At 39.6% G+C, this 16,414-nt stretch overlaps 1 protein-coding gene across 4 annotated transcripts in view; it reads left to right on the forward strand.

The window, feature by feature from the left end:
- The window catches only part of ppargc1a (peroxisome proliferator-activated receptor gamma, coactivator 1 alpha), a 697,135-nt gene that overhangs the window by 347,041 nt on the left and 333,680 nt on the right, over positions 1-16,414 (forward strand). The window contains exon 2 of one of the 4 annotated variants that reach the window (XM_043693984.1): positions 7,252-7,354. The exons of the other annotated variants lie outside the window; for them this stretch is intronic. Within the exon in view, the coding sequence (XP_043549919.1) occupies positions 7,352-7,354 (3 nt within the window). The 5' untranslated portion in view covers positions 7,252-7,351. The remainder of the gene's footprint in view (positions 1-7,251; positions 7,355-16,414) is intronic. 4 annotated transcript variants of the gene reach the window in all.

Genomic DNA, 16,414 nt, shown 5'->3' on the forward strand with positions numbered 1-16,414 from the left:
CAATCAGTCAGAACTTCAGACCTTAAGTGAAATGATCCCTTATTGCCCAGCTTCTTTTCATGATACTACATCTTTTCCATTGCTTTTAGATCTTTCATATTATGGGGCACCTAATATATTAACACTACTTCAACTATTGTGTAATTGGGCTTCAGCATTACTTGTTTTCATGTCTTTGGATACAAAATCAAGAATTTCTTTTATGAAATTGTCCATTTGTGCTTCCACCTATAATGGCTTGTATATTTGTACATCAAACATTTGCAATTAATGTGTAATTCTAGACCCTATTCTTATTGCCAAAAAATCTCCAAAGCTTTTCTATATTGTACTTACTGATTCTTTCACCTATCTCCCCACTCTACTAACCTATTTATGTCTTGCAGCATTTCACAATTTACTGCAGCATATAGTTTGCATTATCACCAAATGCAAACTCTTATTTCTAGATTGTTTAAATTAAGGTTCAGTCATTATGTGAGTTAGCATGAATAGGGCAGACCCATGATTTTGGTCCACTTGCCATGTTGCTGTTGAGATTAAGCAGACTTGTGAACATTTGAACAAGGAACAAAAATAAAGCATTCAGTCCTTTGAACTTGCTTTGCTATTTAATAAGATTATGACTCATCTGACTTTAATCTCAATTCTAAATTCCTGCATATCTCCAATAATCTTTCCTCCCCTTGGTAATCAAGAATCTATCTACTTCTGTCCTAAAAATGTTTAAAGATTCTGCACCCACTGCCATTTGAGGAAGGGATTTCCAAAGACTCAACCCTCTGTGAGAAAAAAATGTTTCTTCATCTCTGTTTTAAATTTGACCACTATTTATTAAACTATGATCAATAGTTCTAGATTCTCCCATAACAGGAAACATCTTTCCAACATCCACCCAGTCAAGTCCCCTCAAGATCTTAACCTGTTTCAATTAAGTCACCCTGACTCTTCTAACGTCCAGAGGATACAGACCTATCTTATATAGCCTTTCCTCATAAGGCAACCTGCTCACTCAAGGTATTGGTCTAGTCAACTTACCCTGAACTGCTTCCAACACATTAACATCCTGCTGTAAGTATGGTGACCAGTACTATACACAATATTCCAGATGGAATCTCACTGATACCCTGATAAAGCATAACCTTCCTACTCTTGCATTCAATTCCCCTTGCAATAAGCAATAACATTCTAGTTGCTTTCCTGATTATTTATTGTACCTACATATGAACATTGTCATTCATGCACTAGGGGATGCAGATTTCTCTGCAAATCAGAACTCTGCAACTTCTCACCATTTAGATAATATGCTTCTTCTATATTATTTCTGCCAAGGTGGACAGTTTCAAACGTAACTACAAGGTACTCTATTTGCCTGATCTTTGTGCACTCACCTAACTTATCCATATCCATATGTAGGCTCTTTACATCTTTTTCACAACTCACTTTCCTACCAACCTTTGTGTCAACAGCAAATTTAGTTGCCTTAAATTGTAAAATGTTGAGACGCCAACACCAATCCCTTGTGACACACCACTTGCGACGTCCTGCCAGCCTGGAAAAAACCCATTGATTCCTACTCTCTGCTTCCTGTAAGCAAGACAATCATCTATCTGTGCTGAAAATGTGTTGCTGGAAAAGCACAGCAGGTCAGGCAGCATCCAAGGAACAGGAGAATCGACGTTTCGGGCATAAGCCCAAGGGTTTATGCCCGAAACGTCGATTCTCCTGTTCCTTGGATGCTGCCTGACCTGCTGCGCTTTTCCAGCAACACATTTTCAGCTCTGATCTCCAGCATCTGCAGCCCTCACTTTCTCTCAACCATCTATCTGTGCCAATATGTTACCCATTACACCATTGTGAGGGATGAGATTTCTGAATACTTGGAAGAGTATGGCAAAATATGGCAAAGTCAGTATGGTTTCATCAAGTGGCGGTCATATCTGAGAAATCTTCTAGAATTCTTTGAGGATATAGCGAGCAGGTTGGAATAAGGAGAGCCAATGGATTTTATCTACCTGGACTTCAAGAAGGCCTTTGACAAGGTGCCGCACAGGAGGTTACTGCTTATGTTAAGAGCCCATGGTGTTAGAGGCAAATGACTAGCATGGATAGCAGCTTGGCTATCTGGCAGAAAGCAGAGAGTGAGAATAAAAGAGTCCTTCTCAGGATGGCAGCTGGTGACAAATGGTGTTCCACAAGGCTCAGTGTTGGGACCACAACTTTTCACTTCATACATTAACAATCTAGATGAAGTAACTGAGGGCATTCTGACTAAGTTTGCAAATGATACAAAGATAGGTAGAGGGACAGGTAGCATTAAGGAGGTGGGGAGACTGCAGAAGGTTTTGGACGGTTTAGGAGAGTGGTAATGAAGTGGCAGATGGAGTACAATGTGTGAAAGTGTGAGGTTATGTACTTTGGTAGAAGGAATAGAGCCATGGAATATTTTCTAAATAGGGAGAAAATTCAGAAGACTGAAGTACAAAGAGACTTGGGACTTGTAGTCAAGGATTCTCTCAAGGTAAACTTGCAGATTGAGTAAGTAGTTAAGAAGACAAATACAATGATGACATTTATTTTGAGAGGACTTTAATATAAAAGCAGGGGTGTACTTCTGAGGCTGGATAAGCTTCTGGTCAGACCACATTTGGAGTATTGTGTGCAGTGTTGGGGGCCATATCTCAGGAAGGATGTATTGGTGTTGGAGCATGTTCAGAGGAGGTTCACAAGAATGGTCCCAGGAATGAAATGTGAGGACTCTGGGTATATACTCAATGGAGTTCAGAAGAATGGGGGTATCTAATTGAAATATACAGAATACAGAATGACCTGGACAGAGTGGATATTGGGAAAATGTTTCCAATGGTAGGAGAGACAAGGACCCGAGGGCACATCCTTAGAGTAAAGCGAAGAACCTTTAGAATGGAAATAATGAGAAACATCTTCAGCCAGAAAGTGGTGAATCTATGGAATTCGTTGCCACAAAAGGCTGTGGAGGTCAGGTCATTGAGTATGTTTAAGATGGAGATAAGATTGGTTCTTGATTATCCCGGGGATCAAGGGTTATGGGGAGAAAGTGGGAGAATGGGGTTGAGAAACTTATCAGTCATGATTGAATGGTGGAGCAGAGTCGATGGGCTAAATGGCTTAATTTCTGCTCCAATGTCAAGCTCCTATGGTCTAAGTATCTTTTATTTACTTTCAGATTTGGAGACTATTGCCTATGATAACTAGAATATAATAATTGAAGCAAACATCATAACTGGACTCTGTTCCAAAGAAGGGTCACGATATTGAAAGATTAAATCTGCTTTCTCTCCACTTATGCTGCTAGACCTGAATTTCTCTAGCAATTTCTGTTTTTGTTTCAGATTTGTGGCATTTGCAGTTCTTTGTTTTATAAAATAATGGAATACAAGTCAGAGGAGAGAAGCTGGATTTTTACCATTGCGAGATTAGTTTGAGTTGCAAAATTTTCCAGCCCAGCTCACAAGCCTAGAAAAATTGTCCCAAATTACACAAATTTCATTCCAGGGATTGGACATTAAAGCCAAGTGCACTACACTGGCTGCAGTTTGACTACATTGGCTGCCATATCCTGAAACTGGTTGGTTAAGATGCCCACCTAGGTTGTCTGTGACTTTGTCCCAATAGTTTTGAGAAATAATTGACCCTTTATTTCTTAACTTTACACCCATCCTCCACCCTATCCCCCAACCCACCTCACCACCCACCCCCCCCCCCCCCCCCCCCATTCCCCAGGAATAGATTGCTCAAATGAACATCTGACATACAAATGTATGAACAAGAGAGAAGAATAAACCACTCAGCCCTTTAAGCCTGCTCGGCCATTCATTATGAGGATCTAAAATCTGGATTTAGGCTGTTGTCAGAAGCAACCATTTAATGCATATTTTTACTAACTACAAAGTGGCTTCTTAATGCAAGTCACATAAAGCAACATAAAATGGCTTTTAGGCTGCAAATTAACACTGTGTTTAAAATGGCTTTTCACCCTGCTAAAAGCTACATTCCTGAGCTAACTGAATCAAAAATGAGCAGACAACGCTCCCTTCACAGTATGGAATTAACCAAGTCAGATAGGACATTACTACCCATCTTAGCTAACCTTAAAGACGCAGGTGCACAGATATGACATGCAAAACAACATTGATTCCCAGGAAATACTATTGGGTTAACCTGCTGTCCATAATGTCACTTTATTACACTTTATTGGATTTATTCTGTAATTAAGGCTGTACTATTTCTTAAGAACAATATAAAAATTGTCTGTTTCAAGTAATTTTGCACAGCTTTTCCAGAATACACAGAGGTGCTTAACCCTTTTGTTGCTGGATAACCTATGCACGGCATCGTAATAAATTGTTAAAACCTGCTAAAGGAGACCGAGCTGCTAGTGTTTATTTGACCGATCGTGGAAACGAGAGGCCCCTCCCAGGGGTCCAGATTTACAATTATGATCATTGCTGCTCTGATTTTAACCTCATCTCTTCGTTGCCACATATCCCCAATAATCTTTCATGCCCTTGGTGTTCAAAAATCAATCTACCTCTGCCTTACAAATGTTTATAGATTCTGTATCCATTGCCTTTTGAGGAAGGGATTTCCAAAATCTCACAACTCTGAGAAAAAAAAAGCTTCTTCATCTCAATTTTAAAATTGCCCCCTAACTTTTAAGCTGTGGCCCCTAGCTCTAGATTCTCCCTCAAGAGACAAAATCTTTGAACATCGACTCAGGCATGTCCCTTCAGGATATTACTTGTTTCAATTAAGTCACCTCCTATGACCTTCATACTAACCCATTATCTCCCAAGCATCCCCATAGTACCTTCCAGCCCCTATTCAAACAGTGCCAACTCATTCATCGGCAACTTTCCATGTTTAATGCTTTCACCCTCCATGCTAACTCACCCAGAATCTGTCATCAACAGACCTCAGGAGCCATACTGCTAAGAGTCATTTCAGAAATGGAATAAAATAAGTAAAATTCCATGTGCCTATAACAGACTTCACAGTTGAACACAGACCTTGATTTTGTCCAGTCTTGCTGTTTTTGCAAATGGTCTTGTTTGGTATTTGAGCAGTCATGAATGGTGCTGAACATCATTTCTACATCTGATCATATGATAAAGGGAAGGTCATTGATGAAGCAGCTGAAGATGGTTGCACCTCAAACAATATACTGAGGAACACCTGCTGAGATGTCCTGGAGCTGAGATGACTGACCTCAAACAACCACAATCACCTTTCTTTTTTCTAGATATGACTCCAAAACGTAGAGGGCTTTCCCCAGATTCCCATTAACTCTTTTTGCTCTGAAGGGCTTATGCCTGAAATGTTGACTCTCCTGCACCTTGGATGCTGCCTGACCTGCAATGCTTTTCCAGCGCCACCCTTTTCAACTCTGACCTCTCCAGCTTCTGCAGTCCTCACTTTCTCCTAGGCTCCTTTATGTCACACTCAGTCAACTGCAGCCTTGATGTGAAGAGCTGTCACTCTCACCTCACCTCTGCAATTCAGCTCTTTTGTCCATGTAGTGTTTGGTGTAAATGTCTGTAATAGAGGGAAGAGACACCCCGATGATCTTCTCAACTGTCCTCACTACCCGTTGTAGGTTCTTATGATCTGTGACAGTGCAATTCCTGAACCAGGCAGTGATGCTGCTACTTAGGGTACTCTCAATGAATCTTCTGTAGAATCTGGTGAGGATGGGGATTGGGAGATGCGATTTCCTCAAGTCAGACAGAAAGTAGAGACACTGCTGTGCCTTCTTGTCTGTGGAGCTGATATTGAGGGACCAGATTAGATTCTCTGCCAGGTGGACGCCAAGAAATTTGGTGCTCTTCACGATCTCCATGGAGTAGCCTTCAATGAGCAGTGGAGAGTGGTCGCTCCATGCCCTCCTGAAGTCAACGACCATCTTTTGTTTTGTCCATGTTCAGAGACAGGTTGCTGGCTCTGCACCAATCTGTTAGCCAGTGCACCTCCTCTCTGTATGCTGACTTGTCGTTCCTGCTAATGAGATCCACTACCATTGTGTCATCAGCGAACTTAATAATATCTAGTGTCTTCTACCTTTTCTTGATATCATGTGGAGAGAATTGTAGTGGCTGAAGACTGCCAAATATGATTAGAAGGTTGAGATGGATCATCGACTCAGCACTTCTTACTGAAGATCGTTGCACATACTTCAAATGCCTTATCTTTTGATGGGAACCTGATCATTGAGTATGGGTATATTTGTGGACCTTCCTCCTGGAATGAGTAGTTGTCAACTGTTGTTCATGATTGGGCATGACAAGAATGCAGAGCTTCTATCTGATCTTTTGGTTATGGAATTCCTTACCTCTGTCTATCAAAGTCATAGAGTATACAGCATGCTGTTTGACAGCTAGTCGGTCTGTGTTCCAGCTTCTCCACATTGACAACTTCATTTTATATATACCTTCAGTTGACCCTGACGTTCTGCTGCACTCTTCATTGAATCTGTGTTGATTCCCTGCCTTGATGGAAAGGGTAGAATGAGGGATATTCTAAATCATATTTAGTCCATTTCTGCTGCTGAAGAATCACAGCTCTTCATTGATGTCTTGTGGATTTTGAGTTGCTAGATCTGTTTGAAGTCTATCTAATTTAGTATGACATGATGGAGTATATTGCTCAGTGTCCTTGTTGCCATACTCAGTCAAATTGGGTCACTCTCACCTCACTTCTGGAATTCAGCTCTCTGTCTGTGTTTGAACCAAGATTCTAGTTAGATCAGGAATTGAGTAGCCCTGGTGGAACACAATTGAGCATCAGTGCTTACTAAACAAGTTCTGCTGATGATGTCTTTGATCATTTTATTGATCTCAGTGTGGATAGACTTTGTCTGTGAAAGAACTGTGCATGGTCACTCCTACTAATACCCAAAACTGCTTGCTACTCCAGTAAAGGCTGAACCAGTATTCTGTACAAATTTCATCTAGCTGTCTTGCTTTTTTTTAATCAAAGTCTCTATTAATAAAGCTTAGGAATCTCAATGCTTTTTTAAATGGTTCTCTCAGTTCTACTGCCTTCAATGACTTATACACATAAACATTCCAGTCCCTCTGCTCATGTCCTAATTTGAGTTGGGTCCTTTTTTATATATTGCTTGAAATATTTCAGTGATGAACAGATTGCTGCTGTGCTCAATTTCTTTTCCAATCTGCTTCTTTTCTGTATTTCTTCTGCATCTTTCATTCATAGTTGTCAAGGAAATGTGAAGTGCAGCATTCCTACTCCATTAGAGAGGAGCAGAATCGAAGAAGACAGAGACAACCCCTCCCTTAACAGCACTAGTTGCCATATGGTGAGTTTAAAAGTTCAGTTTTTAAATATTGTCAAATTAGTAAATAGATAAGAGAGTGAATGGATAGCTAGTGAGGTGGGTGAGATGTTAGTTGTGGGCAGGTGGGTAAGCTGGGTAACTGAGTAAGGCGATAGGTGAAAATAATTGGGTTATGGTGTCAAGGATGTAGCCATAGAAATATGGAAAATAGGAGCAGGTCCTATGAGTCTGCTTCACCATTCGATAAGATCATGGCACATCATCCAATTCAGTATCCCGTTCCCACTTTTTCCCCATAGTCTTTGATCGCTTTAGCTCTGAGGACTGTATTTAACACCTTCTTGAAAACAATCAATGTTTTGGTCTCAACTGCTTTCTGTGGCAGAGATATCCACAGGTTCTTCACTCTCTGGGGCAAGAAATTTCTCATCATCTCAGTCCTAAAAGGCCTACCCATATCCTTAAACTATGACCTTTGGTTCTGGACTCCCTGGTCAATGAGATCATCATTACTGCATTCACCTTGGTCTAGTCCTGTTAGGATTTCATAGATTTCTATGAGATCCCTCCTCATTCTTCTAAATTCCAGTGAACGTAGTCCAAACCAATCTTCATAAGTTGGTCCTGCTATCCTGGGAATCAATATGGTAATTCTTCATTGCACCCAAGTAAGTACAATAAGTATGAGTGAACATTAATGGAACAATATCATGCAGTAATGGCAGATCTACTGCACATTTTACACATGTGCACTGAGAATATTTTTGGGGTGTCAGCAGACATTCGCATACGGGAACATATGACTGGGGCTAGTTCTGGAGAAGTTTTCAGCATTACTGGCAAAATATTGTACTCTTTGCAATAAATGTAAACAAAGAAAAGTTACTGATAAATTTACAAGCACCAATTGTGCAATCAGTAGCTTTGATTTGTTTACATTTAATTGCATGAAAATTACAGCATTTATTAGTATTTTAGTATTATGTAATATTACTTAATTATATATCAATAATAATAGTAATAGGAGCAGGTGTATGTCATTTGGCACTTCGGCTTGCTGCATCATTCAGTATGATCATGGCTGACCATCTTATTACCCTATTCTAGCTTTGATCCCTTGAGTGCAAAGAACTATATCTAACTCCTTCATTCAATGTTTTGACTTCAACCACTTCTGTAGCAACAAATTCCACAGGCTAACTACTGTCTGGGTGACAACATTTCTTCTCATTTCAATTCTAAATATATCCTTAGACTGTGACCCCTGATTCTGAGCTCACTGGTCATCCAGACAGCCAGGCCTTGTTGCACCTCTCCCTTACCCAATCTATCACCATTCCGATAATAATCTGCCTTACAATGTTTTTGCTATCAAAGTACATAACCTCATATTTATCCACGTTATGCTTTATCTGCTATAGATTTGCGTAATCACTCAACTTTTAATTATTTTTATTTCTATTTTGGTACATTATTCAAAAACACATTAGCGGACTGAAGATTGTGTTGCAACATAAATTGCATTGAAAATTAGTGTAAAAGCTAAGTTATCACGATAAATATATGCAAACATATGCCAATCATATTGGAACACAAGCAGGCAAACAAATTCAAGAGGTAATAGGGGTGTATTGAATGGAATATTATTAGAAGAGTAAAATTGAGTTTAAATTACAAACTAATGCACCATTCCTTTATTTGAGGCACTGAAGTACACACAAATGCTAATGATGTACAAAATAGGATACATTGGTATTTTATGGTTTGGATTTAGTCTATCATTTAAATTGCACAGATTGCTGTGGTTATGGTGGAGACAACCAATCTTGCCATTTTCATGCAAAAACCTGGCTCTTTCAGCATTTGCCTTAATCAAACTTAATAAAAAAAATTCTTTAATTCACTTACCATTGATTTAATTGGTGAAGTTAAATTATTTTCTGGTCTACAATTTGAAAAGCCATTTGTCTTTCATTGAATACAGTAATTTAAGTTTTTTGCAGAATGAATACATCATAGAGCTCAGCACTGGGTTCAGAAGCTTTATAAAATATATCCTGAGATGCAACATTGAAATATAAGATGAAACAATCAGACTATGTGAAAAATGTATTAAACAGTTATTTGAATTTTACCCACTTATTTTTCCTTGTTTAATAGATGCTTCTAACTTCAAGCTTCAGTGATTAATATCAGATAAAGAAAAGTGGTTAGGTAAATTTCTTTGGAAATCCCCGACCTGCAGTTATTTAATGAATCTTCTCTTTCAACCTTCTGGAACTAATTGTTTATGTCAGACCCAAATTGTGATGAAGCAACATCTGTTAGAGCTCCAGTAATAAGATTTTTTAAATTTTAAAATTTTATGTTTAGCCTTAAATATTGACATAATTGAGAGGAGAACATGCAGCAGTACAGGTACTTTTTTTGGTTATTAATAGCATTTCAATTTGGTTAGTGGACTCTTTTTGTAAACTGTTCATCCCCTCCCCTCTTTGCTTATGTTTTATCTGCTTCAGTTCCCTTCTCTCAGAAGGATTCTACATACTTCGTGTTTGGTTACTGTTTGATTGGTTCTGGCAGCCTCTTCACAACTTCACCTAAGAAACCTTTCTTCATGTAGAATTCTTGATAGTAAATGTTTGCAGCCTAATCTACCATTAGCGTTGTTACGGCTGAGTAGCTAGCAACTAGGGTAAGGAATTCTGCCTGACCTTTTCCATTCTATTGCAGGGATACAGAGGCCAGCTGCACCCTGCCAGTTGCTGCTATTAATGTGATGAACTAATTCAATACCATTTCTGGATCTACTGATCAAAATGGTTTAACACTAAATCAAGCAATGTCTTACAATTGTGTAAATGGAAGAACTTTACTCAATCATAATTACTTATCAGTATTGACTATCTTTGTAGTTAAGCTGCACATTTTACAAGCTTTGTGGGAAAAGTCTGAGTTTTTTTTATAGAATCCCTCCAATGTGGAAACATTGAGCCATTTGACCCAAAACATCCACACTAAGTCTCTGAAGAGCATCTCATCCCATTAAATGTGTATTTATTTAATAAAGCATTTCACAAAACAATTCAAAGTTTTCTTTATTTTCAATAAACAACAGTGCTCGCTATGCAAAATTCGATTGCAGCATATTCAACTTGGTGGCCTGAATTCATGCTTTGATGGATAATAAAGTTTGAGATTTGTGCATTTATGGAGCCATCAAAATCTGACTGAGCTGATTCATGCTGTGGTTCCACTGGAGAAGCACCTGAATATAAATTAAGTGTACACTGAAGTTCCCCCTAAACAACCAATGATAGTCAAACATAAATGATGCAGCTAAGTTACCTGTCCTTTATTGTCTTTGACATTGTGCACCACTGTTTAAAAATCTTGGTAGTGGAACACAGATCATTGAGAATTTTGTTCAGGTGTTTGCCCATATTACATGTACTTTTACCCATTTCTCAAGAATCCATCTCCTACATCTCAGGAGTCTGCATGGTGGTTCAGCGGTTAGCACTTCTGTGTTCACAGCGCCAGGATCCCAGGTTCAATTCCAGCCTTGGGTGACTGTCTGTGGAGTTTGCACATTCTCCTCATGTCTGTGTGGCTTTCCTTTGGGTGCTCTGGTTTCCTCCCACAATCCAAAGATGTGCACGTCAGATGGGTAGACCATGCTAAGTTGCCCTGTAGTGTCTAGATATGTGCAGTTTAGGTGTATTAGCCATTGTAAATGCAGGGTTACAATGGGCCATTTTAGGACTGGGTGGGATGCTCTTCAGAGGGTCGGTGTGGATGTGATAGGCCAAATGACCATTTTCTACACTGTAGGGATTTTACGATTCGACATTTAGTTGTGTCTTTGGAAAGCATTCCAAATTTGCATAAATATTGAGGAGGAGAACATCTACATAATGAATGCCCAAATGGAATCTTTCTTTGTTTACTGTATTGCCAGAGATACTTAGCGCCAGAAGACTGTAGGGGAAACTAGATTACTTAGGTGGCAATAATAGAAAGCTAGACATCCCAACAATTTGTATCCACTGGGATGTATAGACCCAGGTGCACTTTCTGAGATTTTTCTCAGGAGATTTACCTCTTGTGTTTCCAAAATTGTTTGAAGGAGCTCAGCTGATTGCTGGGGAGAGGTTCTGCAACCAAGCTGTAAGGTACAAACAGCATTCACTGTGTCACACAGTGTTAGCATTGTGCTAAAGTTCATATTACATACTCATTTCAAAGTACTGAAAAGGCTTTTTTTTATCAACCTTAGAATGTGATAATTAAGTTGATGTTGAATTCCTGACCAGTGAAGAACAAGAAGATGGGCAATAGCAATGGCTGCGTTGTAGTTACAAGATTGATTATTGAGCTTATCTTCACTGATGAATACAGAACTATTATTAGAAAGTTTCACCCTTCAAAAGTTTTTCTTCCTTTGCCAAACACATCATGGTCCAAGTAAAATCCTTGCTTCTCACAGAAAATTATCACATTTTAACATTGAGACCTGACACCAGTCCTTTATCTTTTCCTTAATGCCATACAAAAAGTCCAGACATCAAATAATCTTTGCATAAAATATTACAGTGATTTATTACCATCGTTTGTAGAAACACGTTATCATAGCATAGATTTTCTAACACGTTTTCTGCCTTTTGCCTGATGTAGACTTCAGCTGAAAAATATCCCTTTCTGGATATAGATGGCCTTAATCTCCTGATCTTGGAATGGACATGGGTTGAACTGATTTCAATCCAGGGATCCTAGGCAGCTCCTGGTCATTGAAAACTTTACTTGCAAGAGGATAACTGAGTGCTTACTGTGCTATTGCTATAAGAGTATGTAAATGTTTTGGCTACTAGATTTCTAGATACCACTAATAAAACATAGAACTGTACAGCATAGGTACGGGCCCTTCAGCCCATGCTGTTGTGCCAAACATGATACCAAATTAAACTAATCCCTTCTGTCTGCCTTTGGTCTATATCCCTCCATTCCTTGCATATTCATGTGCTTATCTAAAAGTCCCTTAAATGCCCCTATCATACCTGCCTCCACCACCACTGCATATTCCACACTCCTACCACTCTCTGTGTAAAAAAAAAACTTGCCCTTCATGCCCTCCTCCTCTCAAATTAAATGCATGACCCCTAATATTAGACACTTCAACTCTGGGGAAAAAAGATTCTGACTGTCAACCCTATCCATACAAGATTTATAATCAATGTGGATTCTGAGCAATGCTCACATCATTAAGCTTGAGTCACCTGAATGAATACTCCTTTGTCCTTTGGATCTGCAACCTTTGTACAAAGCCTTCATATTGAGTTATGTTGAAGTATTGAGAGAATGCTGGAGAGATTCAGCAGATCTAGCAGTATCAGTGGAGAGGAAATAGAGTTCATGGTTTGAGTCTGGGGTCTCTCCGCCTAGGAACCCTCCATCCACACATGATGAATGTAGATTTCTCCAGCTTCCTCATTTCCCCTCCCCCCATCTTATCTCAGTCCCAACCCCCGGATTCAGCACCGCTCTCTTGACCTGCAATCTTCTTCCCGACCTCTCCGCCCCCATCCCCTCTCCGACCTATCACCCTCACCCTCACCTCCTGCCACCTATCGTATTCCCAGTGCCCCTCCCCCAAATTCCCTCCCCCCTACCTTTAATCTCAGCCCGCTTGGCACACCAGCCTCATTCCTGAAGAAGGGCTTATGCCCGAAACGTCGATTCTCCTGCTTCTCTGATGCTGCCTGTCCTGCTGTGCTTTTCCAGCACCACATTTTTCAACTCTGGTCTCCAGCATCTGCAGTCCTCACTTTCTCCTAGTTGATCTCTTCTTCAGAACTCCAGTTCCAGCATCTGCAGTATTTTGCTTATATTCTTCATACTGAATCAAGTGATTGCCTTGTCCTCTGAAGAAATAGAGGAAGGTTGCAGATTCTGCAGTTGTCATTTGGTCTAAGTTATCCTGCAGTGAGTTTAGACCTGTCTGGATTTTAATGCGTAACTTTTCCTAATCATTTGCCGTGACTTTTTGGGAGACATTACATGAACATTAAAATATATCTCAAGCTCTGTAAACAAGTCATTATTTGTTTTTTCTCTGTGTCAAGGTCATACACATCTTGGCTCCTGCTCAAATATACCAGAACCTACTTGGATATTTACATCATCAGGTTACCTTCTGCTTTATGTCAAAAACTGTTGGGAATTCTCTGCTAACTATTAATGCTTGATTGGGTACTGATGGATTGCGGTTTGCAGGTAAATGTTGGGAGTGGATGAGTGATCACCAATGTTGCTGGAGATAGAGTGCTAGGCCTCACTGTTCAGAAATCAGCTCCATTATCTCCTGGCTTCAATCTAAAAATGAAAAAGGTGTTTGGTGTAGCATCTGTCTTCCCTTTGAGAAAAATGGTGGTTGTAAAGTGACTGGTGAGTATAGGGAGCATTTAAAAAGAACAGGTGTAAACATTATGGAGATGTAGAAGGCTGGATTTACAAGCCATTTGGTGATGAACTGAAAGATGGAAGGTGTCATAAAATGGTAGAAGATGGCTTAGGGACAGGAAACTGAACTTTTCCTGACATTGTATCATGTTAACAATAGTAGGAACATCAGTAGTGTGGCCAACAGGGTCAATTAAGGGGTCAACTAAGGATCACCTCCAACCCAAATTGCCATTTTGCAGGCATCAAGATTACCCGCTGCTGCATGGGATACTTTCATATAAATTGAGTGACCTTCCAGTGGATTCCCAGAGGTTGTAATGCCAGAAATGGAAGTTCCCTCTCCACCACAGTATTATCAGGACACCTCCCTTACCTGGCCCAGGCATTCACAGAATGGGAGTTAATGATGGTCATTGCTTCATTTTTACGTGGTAACAAAATCTAAATGCTGTTGAGAGTTCTCTTGCAGATTGAACTTCATTTGCATTGTATGTTGGCTTCTCCCGGAGGAGATGTGCTGAATGTGTTATTTGTTTTCTGAAGTCCTCTGATTGTACAATTGTAATTAGTAAAGAATCATAGGATGAGCAATGACTTAGGTTGTAAATATATACACTGGTATTTTGCTTTCAGTCAGCCCAAGAACTGAGTTGACGGTGTTAAATTAAAGCTGCCATAAGTCATACATTATACTGAACAATATATAATGTAAATCTGACAACCTCAGGAGGTGCCAAAATACTAAAATGCTAATATAGTGCTTTGAAGACAATATGTCATCAGTGTATTTCTGCAACCAGAAATTGGATAAATTATTAGGTAATCTGTTTTGCAAGTGGAAAGATAAAAGTTGGCCAAATCAACAACTCAACTGCACTTTTTCAAAATGCAACTCACGATTTGTTATGTACTGCTGAGAAGGTTAATATGCGTCTGTTTTTCTTATCCATTCTCTACAACCTTTGGCCACATGATATGATATAGAGATGATGTACTGACATACTGACCATGAGGCATAATGCAACATCTCTCTTTTACCCAAGATAAAAATATACCCAAAACAGAAATACATGGTTGTACATAGGCACATTTTGTCAATTTGCTAATTATATAAACAGAACAATAGAGTTTAAAGATCAATATTTCAAACATTAATGTAACGCTTTGAAGTTTTGGCAAATTATCCTGATCTGGTTATCATGCACCCACCTAGAGGGATATGCATTAACTTTGTGGCACCTGTTTGACAACTTGGTTGTTTATTGCTGATTGCTATTACTTAACACTATCATTCAGTCACCATCATTGGAGGGTTCTTTTTTTTTGTGCATGGTTGGTGTCCAATTATTTGCTGAATTGCCTTCTGTTCATTTGCAATTTCATACCATGATCAGTAATGACTTCAAATTATTTGAGCTGGCTGCATATTCAAGAAACCTTTTCCTGGTATCTGATTATTTACATTTTGTAATTCTAAGGGCAGCACGGTGGCTCAGTGGTTAGTACTGCTGACTCACAGTGCTGGGACCTGGGTTCAATTCCACCCCCGGGCTTGCTGACTGCTTGGAGTTTGCACATTCTCCTCAGTCTGTGCGGTTTCCGGCCAGGTGCCGCGGTTTCCTCCCACAATCCAAAGATGTGCAGGTTAGGTAGATTGGACATGCTAAATTGCCCATAATGTTCAAGGATTTGTAGGTTAGGTCCATGGGGAATACAGCATTACAGGGATAGGGTAAGAGGATTGGTCTGAGTGGGATGCTTTTCAAAAGGTTGGTGTGGGCTCGTTGGGTCGAAGGGCTTGTTTCCGTACTGCAGGGATTCGTATATTCTGTCAATAGCATTCTCTGCTCAGTGCATAGTTTTGGTAATTCTTTGCCTACTCATTTGTAGTGTATTCCTTTCATTCTTCTCTATCTTTTAAGAAGATGTCAGGTGTCTTGGAAGAGTTAGATGACCAGTTTCTGGGCAAGGTCCATCTCACTCGATAATGAGTATAAGCTGTGCTGAGAATGGTAACTCCTTCAACAGTGTTGCATGAGATTGGAGCAATGGAATGTGAAGACCTTAACTGATAACTAATGGTCATAGAATTGTACAAGACTGTTTAAGCATGCATTGTGGAGGTACAGTGTAATAGGGAGACACTCTACTCAGTACGAAAGTTTGAAGTCATTTGCCGGTGACCTGTGGTCCGTTGTCAAATAATATCCATTCTGGGATATGCACTAAACTGGTCGTAGTGTTCATTATGTCAGCAGTGACCATGCGTGTTGTGTTGCTAAGTTATTAAGCAGGGGGAAATTTAGAGAAGTAATCTATGATAAGGATATAATTTTTCCCATGCATAATAAAAAGGTTGGTTGTGAATCTACTTTTGTCCAGGGTGTGGATGGAACATCATGTGAATGTGAGCTGTGAGCCAGTCTCTCATAGACTATACTGTAAAACCTGCATGTTTTTCAAGATATGTAATGATGATATGTTGGCACTTGCTCCCATGTCAATTTTCACTTCTAGTGTGTCTTGTCCTTCCTTTTCAGGATATATGATACTAATGGTTGCAAAACGTTCTGATTGTCAACATGGTGAATGAGGTTTACAGTCTGGAAAGCTGGGTCA

The sequence above is a fragment of the Chiloscyllium plagiosum genome, chromosome 1 (assembly GCF_004010195.1).
Source record: "Chiloscyllium plagiosum isolate BGI_BamShark_2017 chromosome 1, ASM401019v2, whole genome shotgun sequence".
NCBI lineage: Eukaryota > Metazoa > Chordata > Chondrichthyes > Orectolobiformes > Hemiscylliidae > Chiloscyllium > Chiloscyllium plagiosum.